Source organism: Acanthaster planci, linkage group LG02 (assembly GCF_054643075.1).
Source record: "Acanthaster planci isolate LZ-2023a linkage group LG02, COTS_SCS, whole genome shotgun sequence".
NCBI classification, from domain to species: Eukaryota; Metazoa; Echinodermata; class Asteroidea; order Valvatida; family Acanthasteridae; genus Acanthaster; species Acanthaster planci.
This window is the reverse complement of record NC_141778.1, coordinates 5,407,539-5,424,188: the sequence shown is the minus strand read 5'-3', so window position 1 is coordinate 5,424,188 and position 16,650 is coordinate 5,407,539. Positions and strand designations below refer to the sequence as shown.

The following is a 16,650-nucleotide window of genomic DNA, read 5'->3' as shown; positions in this document are numbered from 1 at the left end:
TGCCTGTGACATCGAAAAAATGTTCCATCATTTCAGGGTCAGGCCGGAAGATAGAGATTACTTGCGTTTTCTCTGGTGGAGGGATGGTGACCTTACTCGGGAGCCAACTGAGTTTAGGATGAAGGTCCATTTATTTGGAGCTACCTCGTCGCCAGGGTGCGCAAACTGTGGTCTGAAGTTTCTGTCCAAGAAATACAAGGAAGAGTTTCCATCTGCAGCCCAGTTCATAAGGCATCATTTCTACGTGGATGGTGGTCTGATAAGCACCACGACGAATGAAGACGCGATCATTCAGCTAGCTTATCCGAGATGCGAGAGAATCGTGTAACAGAGGTGGTATACGCCTACACAATTTCATCTCCGACAGCAGAGAAGTATAATTACAACTGTTCCTCCCCAGGAAAGAGCTGGGTCCGTGAAGAAAGTCGATCACAGCAAAGGGGATATTCCTCCGTCTTCCACCCTTGGAATACAGTGGGATATGTCAAGAAGGATGGATTCTTCTTCAAGATAGAGTCCAAAGAAGCAACTTTGACTCGCAGAGGAATTCTGTCTACGGTTGCATCAGTTTATGACCCACTGGGTTTTCTGGCTCCGTTTGTCCTCACAGGTAGAGTAAAGTGCTGTTGCCGCATATGTGTCGAAAGAGAGATGGATCACGGTGGGGAAAGTGGGTGGCAGACCTCCCTAACATTTGGGCAATTCGATTTCAACGATGTCTAGAGCGTTGGGCTATGGTCAGTGTTCCTATATAAGAGTTCAGGATCACCAAGGCAGATTACACTTTGCACTCTTTAAAGTCTCGAGTCGCCCCGTATAAGATTACAACTATTCCCCGTCTTGATTTGACCGCAGCTGTAGTGTCCGCGAAAATAGGTAAAATCCTGAAAGAAAAGCTCCACTCGCCTGATGTGAAGGAATTTTTCTGGACTGACTCCAAGGTAGTCATTGGATAAATCAACAACGAGGCACGACGCTTTCATACATTCATGGCCAGCCATGTACAGATGATGAGGGAGAGTACCGATACAGATCAATGGTTCTATACGTCGAATCTGACTCAAATCCCGCTGACCACGCTTTTAGAGGCTCAACAGCGTCTTCTCTCGGTAAATCTACATGGTAGACCGGTCCCGACTTTCTCTAGGACCTTAACTTTGAGTTCCCTCGAAAACAACTCCTGCATTGTCCGTAGACCCTGAAGTAAAAAAGTCGATGGTTCTAAGTTGTTCTGTAAGACAGTCAAGTAATTTCGACATCTTGTCGAGGCTGTTGAAATTCTCCAGCTGGTCTTTGCTTGTACGAGCTGTTGCAAGACTTCAGAGAAGAGCCAAGAGAACAATTGATGGCCTTGTGACCAGTGTCAAAGAGCAACAGGATGCATCCTCGTTCGTGATCAAGTTAATTCAAGGAGAAGAGTTCAAGGAGAAACCCCCTCTGAGGGATTTGAACCCCTTCATTGATGAGTATTGGATTCCTGCGCGTGGGAGCTCGATTGAGAAACTCATCTCTTCCACCCTCCGTCAAGCATCCAGCAATCCTGCCAAAAGATAGCCACATTCCGAGGCTCATTGGGATTCACAACCACCAGAAGGCCCACCATGAAGGTCGTGGCATAACCCTTTTGGGTCATCAGTGGTGGGAGGTTGGTATCCCCGCCAATCTTGTACTGAGGTATGGCTTGCTTTCGCCCCTTCATCACCAGACATGGGCGAAGAGAGCACAAAAGATACGGGCTGTTGTTCACCAGTCTATGCTCTAGCGTAGTTCGCATAGAGTTATTAGATAATTTACCCGCTGACGCATTCATCATCGGAATGCGATGTTTCATTGCTATCCGAGGGAAGATTCACCAGATTAGGTCTCACCAAGGCAGCAACTTCGTTGGAGTAAAAAAAAATAAACTTCATGCAGCCATGAAAGAGGTTAACAGATATTGAAAGTAGCGGCCTATCTGGCTGGTCAAGATTGTGACTTACTCATGAATGTTCCCTGTTCCAGCCACGTTGGAGGAGTATGGGAGCGCCAGATAAGGACAATAAAAAGTATCCTCAGTGGAGTTGTTTCACTTTGTCCGGGAGGTTGAATGATTCATCACTTCGAACACTGATCTACGAAGCGATGACCATAGTAAACAGCCGTGTGTCAGTCGATGCAATCAACGATCCAAAAGTAACGTTTGGAGCCTCTGACACCTAATCACCTCCTTACAGTGTCCCACTACCACCTCCAGGCAAATTCATACCACAAGACATGTACATGTATCTTCAGAAGCGATGGAGACGAGTAAAATACGTCGCCGAACATTCTGGAGCAGATGGCGATTTCGAAAATCTCAATCGAAGGCAGTGCTGAACCAAGCCAAGAAGAAACATCATTGTGGGAGACATAGTCCTGTTATCAGGCACAGACGTTGCTTGAAACAAATATGGGCTTGGTAGTCGACACTACAATCGACAAAGACGATTTCGTAAGGAAAGTCAAGGTTCAAGTTGGAACAAGTAGATTAAGTCAACAAGGGAAGAGCGAGGAAAAGCTCTCCGTGCTCGACCAGTGCGGAAGTTGGTACTTCTGGAGATCGACAGCATCTGATTGCCCCTTCCCCTTTTTCTTGAGCCAATCCCTCCACAATCAGTTCATAACTTGTTTTTATGGCCATGTAATTTGTAACAGAATTACTCATGATTTATTTTTCTGCTGTTACATTAAGAATGTGATTCACGAATCATTTGAGAAATTGGTGGAAGTGTAAGTGTCGGTCTAGGACGGAAGCGTACTTGTTGCTCGAATAATTAAGTTCACTCAGTTCAGTGTCTACCGCGCGTTCTAAGACATGGCACGTTTGCGCGCGGATGTCAGTGTTCGTTTGATATTCCGTTTGAATTTCACTTCGAGATCGACTTTCGAAGTCTCTAGGCGTGATATGGCCATTTAACATCATGTGGACACACGTGCGTTAGACAGTGATGTAATTCGAGGATTAGGAAAGGGTTCTATGCTGGTCAAAGGCGTAAGCGTTTTCACAACAATAAATTACACCGAACATCAGTCGAGACGAAGCGTCATGATTTTTATTGACCAGCCTTTCGCGCGCTTCAGCACGCTAAACTGACGTCGTTGGACCGCGGAAAGTGAATGAAAATATTACTTTAATTTAACTTGTTTGAGTATAATATAGGGCTGTAAAAGTAATTCAAGGCTTTGGGGATATTAATCCTTGGCACTATTTAGTAAAATATCGTTTCATAAAAAGAACCCAAACTCCGTTCTTGACAAACCGATAGATTAATCAGGCTGGCACCGTTCCCTCCATTGGTTCATGCTTTATGAATAGTAGCGTAACTTGGAGAGGGGGCATAGATTCCCCCCTCCACCCTGTGCCTCAGATACCCGGTAATGAGATGTGTGGACATTGCGTTGGCTATCCCCGTGTTCTCTGTTGTTGCTATTGTTTTAAACTTTTGGTTACGCCATTGTTGATCAGCAGTCGATATACCTCTGGTCCACTTTCGACGATCTTGATTTCTAGACTTATTATAACAGAAAGCTGGTAGGCCGACAGGTAGAGTTTGCTGGAGCACCATGAAGAAGTGCTCTGATTTTGGCCGGCTGGGAAAAATACCCTGTTGTGTTGAAATACTGATTGCACAGTAAAAGCTCGCAGAAACTTAGAACTGGTTTAAATTTCAATGACTTTAATGACGGACTTTGTCCTCAAAGGGTTTAAATTTATTAACTTCACTGTAGGTCGACAACCATTGATGTTTCACTGCCCCGAACAAAAATTTGAGTTCGCCCGTGATATGCGGGAGGGGGAAAGAGGGCACAGCGTTCCTTTTTTATGTACAGTGAGTTGGCGTACATTGGCCACCGTACGTTTTACCAGAAGAACTTCAATTTGGGGAACTTTTTGCAGACATACCAACCTCATGGTTAAAAAAATAATAATTTTGAAAAATCATGGAGGCTACTTCATCCTTTTCAAAACTTTGAAATTTTAGCGGAGGAAACGTCCACATACATTTAATGCAATAATCAATCGAGTTCGACTAAGCAATAGCGCCTACTTACAGTGCTTACGGCTTCCAGCCAGGGAATGTAACAAAACCCCGGTAAAAACAATTACCCCAAACACCTCAACAAACACCCAACTAAACAAACAACTAAACTCCAAAATTTTGTTTTCGTTATATCTCAAAAGACCAACAGGTGACACTGAAGTATTTAAACAAAAATGGCAATCTTAAATTGTTGTCCAATGTAACATTATCGCCACCGCTTATCAATACTGGGTCTGCAACAGAAAAATAACGGAAAAAATAACGGAAAACGTACGCGTTTTGGCAATGTTCACGAGATAGTCCATACTTTTCCTTCTGAGTCTTAGTATCTGCCCTAAAAAACACAGTTTGTTTCCTTGGCTTCGAAATGCTACTGTTTAAAAGGTTTGACTATGGGCCGGAGACGGGGGAGTGGTAGCCGCATGCGCACGTGCGCGAGGTAACATTAAATACGCGTCACTTCTCACGCACTCAAGCGCGTTTCATGCATACGCGTAGGCGTCAGCGTGGTTCCAAATAATGTTCGTGCGTAATGGGACAATTTACACGCGCCTGGCGTCCCCTCTATCCGGTTCGTAAGTGAATTCGCCACAAAGGAGGACGGGCCACGATCTGCAGGCTCCCATTGGACGATCGCTGAAGTTGCACGTTAACTTCCGGTTCCATGGTTCTACGTAAACGGCAATTAATCAATGCATGAAATACTGAAAATTCGGTTGTGCATTTCTGAAATGAATGCTTCACATGCTGAGAATAGAATATGATTGTTTGAACAATAATTTTTGTTGGATTTTGAACAATAACTTTGTTAGTTACATTTTGGATAGCAAAATGTGTACTGTCCCTTGAAGTCGGCTAGCCTTTATTAATTTAGTTTAAACATAAACAAGTTTTTTTTTTCATTTTTTGTCTAAAAACAAGTCGAAGGTCAATTTCCATCTCTGTTCAATTTAACTCAATTACCCAAGAAACTTAGTGTCCTCACCAGTTTCAGCATGCTTTATGTGCACTGTAGATTGGTTTGACTAATGGTTTGATCAAGTTCAGTTCCTGTGTAGAAACTGAAATCCAATTTTTACACTCAAAACATCAGGAGCAAGATTGGTTAACAATTGTGCATAGGCCTATTGGAAAATCCAGATTTGAAGAGGACAGCATACATGTACTTTTAAATCAGGTGCTTGACAACAGCTTGAATGGTAAGATGCAGAACTCAATACAATACAACAGGGAGTGCAAAACGGTTTGGGTCCGGCAACCATATCTCACGACACCACAAATGTCTAAAAAGAGCTGCACAGATAATTCTCAAATGTACCTCTCTCGCCCCCTCAGCGAATATGTTTGCTACACTGAACTGGGTGCCATCTTCCGAGAGAGTTAGATCTAAAAAGACTGTTCTTGTTTTTAAATATCTAAACAAATTAGCTCCTATGTATATGACAAATCTGTTTATCCCACTCACACAAATTCGTGAAACGAGATACTCATTTAACAAGGCACTTAAAGTCCCTTTAGCCAAAAAAGAATGCTACGCTCAAAATGTTGCGGTGAAAGGTGCAAAAATATGGAACAATTTGCCAGAGCAACTCAGAAGTATAAACTCCTTAGGGACATTCAAATCAGAACTACGGAAGGCCAGTGTTGTTTGCTAGTGTTGCTAGTGTTGTTTAGTCCAAAATGCTGATCTATGGAGTTGTTCACTTGGTTGCCAATGTTCATTGGAGCCGGATCGGGAATTTCCCCATTTCCCGGGAATTACCCTTAGAGTTTTTTGTGCGGGGTATTCGCCCATCCCGTGATCATTGTTTAATACGGGCATTTCACAACAGTGCACCTCCAAGAGTTTGCAACGCGTTGGCCAATCACAATGCGCGAAATTTGTCGACCAAATGCGCGATTGGAAAGGGTCGACAAATTTCGTGCGTTGTGATTGGCCAACGCGTTGCAAACTCCGGCGCACTATTGTGAATCGCCCGTATTGATGCCTTCACGTGTGTATGATGTTGTGGTAGTCTGTATTTGTAAATATTAATGTTTGTCGTATTTGTCAATTTTACTTTTCATCATGAGTTTCTAACTATTGAATTAATTTATGTTCGCAGGGCCCCTATGGAAACTAGTTTGAAACTGGGCATACCCTGGGTAAAGAAATGGAATAAATAAATAAGCCATTGTCAAAATGAAAAGCGCCCTCTTTTGATAGAGGTCATTGAATCCCAATGTAAGAGCGCACGCGCACTCTGCCATTTGGTTGGCTATGGTCATATTTGGTGGGGCCAGAACAGAAGTTTTATGTAGCCTTTCCACTGAAGTGTGATCGAAGAGAAACAAGTTAGCCATGGCTAGTGTTTCGTATCATATCTCCAATCTTTTGGAGAAGGTAAGTTTAGCAAGGTTTTTGACCTCAGTCAAATTAAAGCAACCGTGATGAGCGCCCGTCATGCCCGTGGCGTCGGCGCTACGCTGTGGGCTTGGCAGTTGCACATGTTGTACCTCCGTGAACTGATTCATTGTCGGTGATTGTTCTGAACCCATCGATCCCCCCGACAGAGTTTGACCAGTCTTAGGCATGTTACAGCACAGTTCCCTGTCTTCGACTATTTGAATTCTCGACACTGACAGTTAATGATTGAAAAAAGGGGCAACATTTACTTCGAGGAAAACTGTGTGAAACTGAAAGTAAAACTTTAGAAAGGGAGTAGGCCTACATGTAGGCCTATTTTCCTGACATGCCTAATCATGATGCTCAGAGAACATGACTAACAATGACTGGGGGCCTGTAAACCCTGGTCGGCAAGGTCACTATTTTGCCTCCTAGCGTGCAGCCAGGTGTAGTGGTTGGTGTTCATAGTGAACTAATTTCAACATTAGTCTCACCTGGTGACCATAGAATCACAGACTTGAGGTTCAGAACTTGGAAATACAGGCGCGAGATGGTGTTACTTGCACCCCTTTTAGGCCTTGTTACTGGACCATAGCTTTTGGGTAGGCCTACAGCTTATTGGATTTTGTGTAGCAATTAGGAAAAAAGTCTTTAAAAAACAACATAAGAACCAGTCTGAGTTAAAATAAATATTTTAAAGCCACAGTCACAGCAAGCCTAAGTCAGTGCAAAACTGGCATGACTTGGGATACAAGTGATGTGGGCACCACATTAGAGACACACATGCCTGGTATAGTCTGCAGTACTCTGTTGTTTTATTGTTGTAACAAGGTGTGGCTAAAGCTGTCTGAATGTTCAGTTGAATTGGTAATGATAAACTTGTGAAGTGCCACAAGTTGTTTGGATGAAATAATGTTCTTGTTTTAGATTTCAAAGTCTTTCAGGAAATAGTAAAGCAGGAAATAGTACAAAAAAAGTTAAATAGATGAAAATAGAAAGAAATTCCTAGTTAAGGGGGACCGGTGTAAAGGAAGGGGCCCTTTCCCATTCAACCGGAAAGAAGCAAACATTCTTTCCTTCCAATTTCCCTCCCTGACTTTTGCCTTTTCTCTTTTTTGTCCATCCTCGGAGATGGCAGTGTTTAAAACCAGAAGATTGCATCATTCTGCCTCTTTAGAGCTGACAGGTTCCTTCACTTTTACCGTATGTTTTTATGCCATGCTCAACTCCTGCTGTACTTCAAACACAAGAAGAACCAAACTTTACCTTGGGGCCAGTTGTTTGTGTATGTTGTTCGGATTGTGTCAACTATTCAATTAAGATAGCCCAGATAGTTTTTGTTTTCCATGGCAGATGACATCTAGTGACAAAGATTTTCGTTTTATGGCCACAAATGACCTGATGTCTGAGCTCCAGAAGGACTCTATCAAGTTGGATGATGATAGCGAAAGAAAGGTGAGACCAACAGCAGTGTTACTGTAGTTTGTGATCTCTGTTACCATATGCAATTGCATAGCTTGCTTTCTGCGGAAATTCCTTCTACATGTAGTTATATTAACATTTGAATGGTATATATTGTGCATGCATGTACGTGTTAATAGCATCTCAGCATGCAGTTTCTAAACAACATTGTTCCTTATCTTTCTTCTTTTTTTTTTGCTTTTTTGAAGAGCTCTGCTGAGTAAAGATACTATGTGGAATATATACGTTCCTTTTGAGGATGTTGAAACAGACCACTCACTTCTCTATGATTGTATATTATTAACCCTCCTATGCTGAAAACACTCTTTGGGTCATTTGGTGAACACCTCAAAGAAGCACAGCTGTGTCGTGTTGTGCACTGCACCAACAGTCCCTCACAGGAATATCAGATTGCACTTTTGTGCTGCCCAACAACTGTGCTTCATTGTTTCATGTGCATCATTGTGCAGTAAACCAAATGCAGTGAAGAGGACTGCACAAAAGACCCTGGGTCATTTTGTGCTGACAACCTACTGTGTACACACTGAACCTGTGCATGTTTGAGGCTCATATAGAAACTACATGCTCACCAGTGACTGTGGGCATTTGTGCACATTTGTGCTGTAAAACCAAAGGAGGGTAAAACAACATATACCAACCCCCAAAATGATCTTTCAATTAATTTAAACTGAATGAAAAAAAGGTTGATTGGAAAGGCAAAATAAAATACCAAGACTGCTGCAAAGTGCCTTCAGGCCACAGTGGCCTGAAACATATGCATATCAATAGAGTTGTGAAGGCCTTGTGTTTTGATCTTATGTGTAGCAGAATCTTTCTCCAAGGCAAGAGAGAGACAGATTCTTCTAGGATTGAAATGTCAGGCCCTGTAACTTTTTCAAGAAAGTAATGACGATTTTTGGACCTACCTTCAATTCCGAGGGGAATGAATGTCATTTAATTTGGAATACCTCAGTATTTATTTCCATATTGCAAAGTATTTTGTTGAATTATACAAGTCAATAAACAAATGATTTTTGACAAAATACAAGAGTAATGATTCAGACACAAATGAGAAGAAAAGGGACAATAAGAGAGGCATATTCAGAAGACAAAGTCTAAATATAGAACTGGCTTATTAAGACAAGAAACTAGACTGACAAAGCTAACAACAAATTATGCTGAAAAGACAATGAGAAACAAACAATGACAAGTGAAACAACACGTGACCTACATTGCCTGTTGATTTGCCAAAAATATAAATAAACAGAATAAATGTCAAGCAACTAATCTTGATATGTTTGTGCATGTACATTCCACAGGTTGTCAGAATGCTGTTGAAATTGCTTGAAGATAAAAACGGGGAGGTGCAAAATCTTGCAGTCAAATGGTAATTTTCCATGTCGTGTTGATCAAATTGCCTTGCCTTGCCATGTGATATTTCTTTTCTCTCTGTGCTAAACGAGCTCCCATTTCCTACCTTGTCCTTCACACTGTGAATGTACATATGGGGACCAGTAGTGGACATTGAAATGGGGAGGAATTCCTCCATGTTTTGTATTAAGAAATTAGGATGTAACTGTTCCCGTAGTGCGGTGTGCAGTTAAGCAAGTTACTGTGCTGATCAGATATTCTATATTTTCCTCCTAGCAAGTGAACATAAGTTCAGCGGATATTGGTCATGCATTCTGGTAAATGAGCCACAGAATTGCTGGTGATATCAACCCTTTCCTCCAGGTCTTTCTACTGGGAAACATTCTCGGTCCTCCAAAATCCTCTGATTTTCGACATGAAAAAAAATTGCATTCAGCCTCTATCCTCCAAAAACCTCCTGAAAATGTTATTTGGAGGTGTGCCCACTGCCTCAATCCTTCAAAATATTCCGGCAATTCCCGTCATTATGTTTAGCAGTGTGAATGGCATTCTTGAGCAGTGTGGTTGATTGAGAAGAAATATCGGGCTGAATTCATGCATGACTGAGCAAGAACAACACAAGCTCTAACCCACGACCTTCACTCATGGCATCCTTCGCAATCAGCCATGCACTTTGCCATTCACCTTCAATCTTCCGAAATCCTTCAAAACCACCCAAAGGACTTTAAAGGATTGAGGAGGGTTGGGGTGATTTAATTTAATTTAATTGCCAAAACTTGCCATAGGACATGATCAGACACATTTGACAGGAAAAACATTTACAACGCCATGAATAATCTTGCACTAACCATGGACTTAACATCCCCTGGATTTCAGAGTGCATCTGCCCATGTGATGCCAATCACGTCATCAGCAGACACATGAGAAGAATATATTTGTCAGCAGAAATATGTTACACACAAGGGCCAATAGAAGCATCACATTAGGACTAGCTGTGATTTCCTATAATTCTTCAGTGGGATGGGACCAGTCTCTCCCTGCCTGTAGCTGTACATGTGTTCTTCAGTCACTGTTGAATGTACATGTAGAACATTGGTCATACACAGCGGTAGAGGATAACGTGCAGTCTAGTGGGAGACTTTGTGATGCATGATGGCAGCATACATAAAGCGTTTTCTAAACAAGTGGATTCGGCTTAGACTTCTCTTTTTGCTGGTTTCGGTCAGAGCTTGAACATGTGGTTTTGAACGCTGTTTGAAAATGGCTGGAACCAACGAAACCAAAGTCTAAGCCGAATCCACTCGTTTTGAAAACGTTCATAGCACACATACTTTCGTGCGTCACGGCCTCACGTGACCCATGCACACTCGCCTGCGTCGTGCTTGAGCTAAATGCCCACCTGCTGAAAATGACATAAAACAACAACAGACTGGTTAGGTGGGACCAGCGTGTTTGCTGCCACCAAGTGTCTCAAAAGTAGCCCATTGTTGGCGAAACCTTTTTACCAGTGATGCATTGCATCGGTATGTTGTTCACTGGAGAAGAGTGGGTTCTTTTCATTCCTTTGTGTGGTATAACACACCACCTGTGCTTGTAATGAATGTAATAACACGATACGCATGATGCACATATACATGTATGCAATGCAAGAGGACACTTTTTTGTCTGTCTGTTGCAGTCTCGGTCCACTGGTTTCCAAGGTGAAGGAGTATCAAGTTGAAACCATCGTGGATAATCTGTGTAACAACATGCTTTCAGAGAAGGAGCAGCTGCGGGATATATCCAGCATTGGTATGTCTGCTGCATTCTGGAAACATTTCAGGAGATTATGACATTAAGAAGTATTTGGGTTTTTTTCCATTTTTCTTGGTATCTGAAGAATCCACATTGTGCGGGCCTCACACAGGATGGTTTGAAATTAGCAAAGTTGGTTTGTATTTTTTCCGACTATGGCATGTTGTTTCTGGACTGTTGCACTGCGTTTTTCGTTGTTGTGCCCCATTCTGCCAATATCCACTCCAAATGGGAACAAAAGAGGGCGTATTTTGAAGTAGCAGGGATGTCCTTAAGTGGAAACTCACTGCGTCTGCATGCAGGTTCGTGCCTGAATGTACGGTCTCCTCGTTGGCACTGGCACCAGCGTGAACTGGCTCGAAAAACTTCCCACCGGCCTGTCTCTTCTTTGCCGGTGAGGGCGCACTTCAACTCAAGGAGGAGATACCACTCACAATACGACGTAATGGGAGAGAATGTAATGGTTTCTTGTCATATTTCTGTTCTTTGATTGTGTCAGGTCTGAAGACGGTGATTAACGAACTGCCTCCCGCGTCCAGCCCGCTGGCCGCCAATATCTGTAAGAGCATTACAGGACGGTTGACCAATGCAATAGCCAAGGTAAGTATCCAAATATTACCCGTAATATCGTAGGTTTCTTCAATCTTGTGTGTTGTTGAGCCCCAGTTCTTCCAATATCCGCTCTGAATGAGAACAAGAGAGGGGGGTCTGGTTGTCTTTAAGGATTTCTCCAGATAAACTTCGTAAGCGTCTCACTCCCATTTTGTGTGACATATTTTATAACGCGTTATGAGTGTCTTTTGTGGATGTTGTCTGACTTTAGAATTCTACGGCAAGTTCTTCTTTCCTGCGTTTGTTCCCTGGTTTAAATAGAATGTGTCGCAGGAACTGAGTGTTTCACTCAAGAGGAGCCAGATGGTCTTTGATGGTGTTATTTTGGCACACATAAAGTTCACACTTTCCTGTGTTGAAAATTCCCATCCTTGAAAACTTAACTAACAACTCCCACTAAAAAAAGCTTGATTTGTCAGCATACAGACATTCACCAGTGCCTGGTGTACATCTAGGAATTCATGGCTGTGCCGAATATGATGGTTCCCTGTCTTGTGTGCAGCAGCTATGACAATGGCATTGGGTTTATTCATACTGAGCTCTGGCAGTAAAGTACTCTTGACATAGCTCAGAGGGCATCTGTTCAATCTCTGGCCCGTGTGGTGTTTCCAGACCTACTTTGCAGGGCAGTGTACACTCTACATGTATGTCTGTGCACGTTTAATGTACATGTTTAGTATGTTACCTTGATGGCATGGAGCTGAGCGAGTGAACGCATTACAACAATGTCACAGCCACTGCTGCAGATACCCAATCTCCATTGGTCAACAGGGCTCCTTTCCCCTGTGTAAATAATTCTTTGAAGTTGACAAGTGTTTACACTATTGGAATGTAATTAAGTCACATCATGTTTCTTTTTTATGGCTCAGCAAGAAGATGTGTCTGTCAAATTAGAGGCTTTGGATATACTAGGAGATCTTCTTATCCGATTCGGAGGTAGGTGCTTTACTTTTCCTGGGATTACTGTGATAATAAATAAACAGAATGAATAGGCATTATCACATTCAAGCCATCAACACAGAGTGTTACTTAGATGGTACATACTATTACTATTATGGTACATACCTTGTGAGCACGCTCAGTGTACTCCTAATAGTTGTTGATTACTATGATGTTGGACGCTGTTTTTAGACTCCAGAGTAAAAGGTTTCACATCGCGGCAGTCGGTAAATGTTTTGTTCGATCATGTCAGTACGTCGAAACGATAAACGTAACATCTTAACCTTTCATGGTGGGATTATTTTGACCGCGACTGCTGGGCTGTGGTATGCCCTGAATGGAGGGCTTTGTCCAGCAGCAGGCCCCATTAAACCAGCAGCTGCATGGTGAATAGACTGTATGTGTGGTATGCACTAATCCTCACACAAAGGTGGGTAGTAGCAGTCTTCCGTAGCGAAGGGGTTAACGCTGCATCAACTGAATCGGTTCATTTAATGTTTGATTACTGTGAGCTTTCTTGTCAGACACACTATTGAAATTTTCCATTATGCTATGATGTGGGGCCTATATACCATCAAGTGGTTAGTTTTCAACGCAAGGCAGTTTATCACAAGTGATCTGATGCACTAGTCTTATCTCATAAAGACTGGTTTGCCTGATAAAACAAAAACCCAAGAAAGAAACAGCGTACTGGCAAAGTTTGTTGACAGTGTAGCACCCACAGAGATGAGAAGGATCTTTGCAATACGCATGCATGTTTGTGTGGACATTTCATTTATTTTTGATAAGACTCTTGAAAAATCTGAAAGGAATGCCGTGGCCAGTTTACGTTGGATTTTCTCACCCGAAAAAGCTGCCGGGGCTGGGTTTTTTCCCTGCAAATTCTTCGAAATTGCAATTTATTTATGACACAACCAAGCACGACGCATTAATACATCAACTGCGGAAATGAACAAAAAAGTCTGAAACGAGTGCGCACGTCCTCTGTGGAACAAATAAGGCAAACTGTGTGCGTTTACACGTCATCCGACGTCAAGCGAATAAGGGCCTTGGATAAGTTCCGCCTGAAATACACAAAAGATGGCAATCAAGATACTTGACATCAGCCACTTGGCGGAGTAGTGCCCAAAACACTGCTTCGATACAGCAACGTTTATTTCTGCATTAATACACGTGCATCTACATGGACAGAGATGTCGCTTACCTGAACCCAGGAGGTTTAACAACCATTTACATTTTCAGATAGGTGAAATACATGGAATGAATTTGCAGCGATACTTCCCTTGCCTTTCAGGATTGTTGATGAGCTTCCACTCTGCAATACAGAGTGCTCTCCTGCCTCAGCTGAACAGTCCTAGGATGGCTGTACGTAAGAGAGCTATCCTAGCGCTAGGTGTGTATGTTCATGTACAACAGTGTGGAGTATTCCAAATAACTTTATCTCTCAGCTTCATAAAATACATTTGAAAGCATCCTGTAGGTGTTAAATCTTTTAGGAGTTTGTTTTTGATTGGTTTTTATATATTTGAATTTTGCTTTTGGTCACTTTCCACAGGAATAAAAAAACCCAAAATCATAAATGACCACAGCTATGGAAAAATATATCAAATCTTCCTTCAAAATGATAGATAAGTTTGGTAGGCTTGCGGTGGCACCATGTACAAGAAAATATCTCTTTTCAGAGTGTAGGGGATATCTAGTTCTTCTCAGAACCACACACTCATAAAAGAGATATTTTCTTATACGTGGTGCAGCCGCAAGCCTAACGTAATTTAGTACTTCCACCGTGCATAGCTTCAAGTCTTATCTAAATGATAGATTTTGCTCATGAATATGGAAACACATGTAAGTTTCAACATAGAAATCGGAAAGGTCCCCAAACGCAGTATAAAATATAAGAGTACTGGAAATGGAGTTAAATTGGTTACCTTCGCGCATTCAAAGGTTCACTGGAACGCGAAAATTTTTGCAGGGGGCCTTTTATCCTTAACCAGATGAAATCAAGCAAATCTCTGAGATTTACACTGTACTGTAAGGGTTAGGGTAAAATTCTGGCCTTCTTTGTGAAAGCATTTTTGTTTTTGATTTTGGCTCATAGGCCATTTGGTCATGAGCAGCAGCAATAAGCTGTTCGCTGATCTGATGGAGTTCCTTATGAACGAGCTCAGAGAAAACCAGAATCCATCCACTACCAGGACATACATTCAGTGTATTGGTGCTATCAGGTATGTATACAAGCTGAAGTGAACTGCATTCATTGTGAAAACTTGAATAATGTTACTTGCTATGTCTAAATCAAGTTCACATATCTCCCCCGTGGGAGTGTGGTGTATTCCTTCATTTGTCTTACTGTGGCATCTCCTTGGTTACAGTCGCCATGCGGGTCACCGAGTAGGAGAACATTTGGAGAAGATAATGCCACTGGTTGTGAAATTCTGCAGGGTTGATGACGATGATGAACTACGTGAATACTGCATCCAGGTATGTGATACATTTGAGGAACAAAAACACCTTACAAATATGAAACAAACTGAAACCATTTAAAGACATTTATGGGATCATTGTAAACAAACTAAATCTGTGGTTTAACTTAAAATGAGCATTGAAAGTCCAGTACAGCAGTGAGATATTAAACCTAGAAAGCACACCAAATATCGCCACAAATTACCATATTAATTGCATAAAGATCCAGAAAGATGTCTCCAAAAAGTCAAACCCAGAGACTTGTCAAAAATTCTTCTCAAAAGGGTTCACACAAGTGGTTTGTTAATATGAAAAATCTTTTTGTTACAGGCAAGAATTTAAAAAAATACTGCTTGACTATCCTGGTCTACATGGCTGCTGACTTAAACTTGGGTCCTTGCCAAGTCTATTCCTTTAATTTGAACCCCACAAAGTGTACAACCAACATAAAAGTCTTTGCTAACTTAATCAATGGACTGATTTAGCACATGCTGTAACTGTGCGTAGGGCTGTTCAGCATATTTGTGGTAAAAACCCCTTGTACATTCCCTCAACAGGCCTTTGAATCCTTTGTCAGGCGTTGTCCAAAAGAAGTATCCCAACATGTCTCAACGGTACGTATGCTTCAGGCGTTGCTTACAGATTGTAAGCTGTTGAGTTGACTCAAGATACTCATTTGGCCTGAGCGTCATCTAAGTCGTTGTTTTTGGTACCTCCCACCACCACTGATCATAGTTTGTCCCACAATCATACGCCCACAACATTGCCTCATGCTCTGTGACTAGGTGAAGTAAAGCCCGCGAAGACGGCTCTTTCTATGAATAGTAAATTGTCTTGTCTTTAGTGTGAAGAATGATTTTATTGAAATTTTCATGAAAGTCCACGTGATTTGTTCGTCGTAATCATGGCATCAGTTCAGTGGAAGCATAGCAGTCGGCAACATACCTGGTTTGTTTTTCTTTGCCGATGTACCCCATCCCCCTGAATTTAACTCCATTTCATGCTGACACATTTGTGAAGCACAGCCGTCAGAGTGTTTCTCTGCTCTTTCAGATCATTGAGTTGTGCCTGCAGTACATCTGCTATGATCCCAATTACAACTATGAGAGTGACGAGGATGAAGACGCCATGGATGCAGATGCCGAAGAGGAGGAAGAGGGGTGAGACTGTGTAGCAAGCTGCACACTGAAGCAGCGATACTGGTCGCTGCCGTATGGTCGCCGTGCAGACCACAAATTACCAGCAGCAACACCTGCTGGCTACTGTATGATTTTACCACAGCGCAGCGTTTTTGGTCAAAGTGACTTTTTCAATTCGCTTGTTGAGAAGCATTTATATGTCATGCTTTGTTGTAGGATCAGGAAGGGTTCTTCTCTGGATAGGTGTTGGTATCCAGAGACCTTCGTTTGCAAAGCCAATCGTCTACCTTGAAAGTTTATGCGATTAAAAATTCGGGTGAAGTTGCACACCAAGTGAAAAATAGGTGATTGTTTGTTGCAGCCAATCTCACAATACCAGTCTCAGTGCCAGATTTTCAGTAACTGGATAAATTTACTTCAGAAC

At 42.1% G+C, this 16,650-nt stretch overlaps 1 protein-coding gene across 1 annotated transcript in view; it reads left to right on the top strand.

The window, feature by feature from the left end:
• Window positions 1-6,284: 6,284 nt before the first annotated feature.
• cand1 (cullin associated and neddylation dissociated 1) overlaps window positions 6,285-16,650 on the top strand; it is a 36,862-nt gene continuing 26,496 nt past the window's right edge. Inside the window, exons 1-11 of the mRNA XM_087133878.1 lie at window positions 6,285-6,444; window positions 7,801-7,902; window positions 9,228-9,295; window positions 10,958-11,070; window positions 11,573-11,673; window positions 12,555-12,621; window positions 13,919-14,017; window positions 14,723-14,849; window positions 14,997-15,105; window positions 15,645-15,701; window positions 16,141-16,247. Of these exons, the coding sequence (XP_086990004.1) occupies window positions 6,403-6,444; window positions 7,801-7,902; window positions 9,228-9,295; window positions 10,958-11,070; window positions 11,573-11,673; window positions 12,555-12,621; window positions 13,919-14,017; window positions 14,723-14,849; window positions 14,997-15,105; window positions 15,645-15,701; window positions 16,141-16,247 (992 nt within the window). The 5' untranslated portion in view covers window positions 6,285-6,402. The remainder of the gene's footprint in view (window positions 6,445-7,800; window positions 7,903-9,227; window positions 9,296-10,957; window positions 11,071-11,572; window positions 11,674-12,554; window positions 12,622-13,918; window positions 14,018-14,722; window positions 14,850-14,996; window positions 15,106-15,644; window positions 15,702-16,140; window positions 16,248-16,650) is intronic.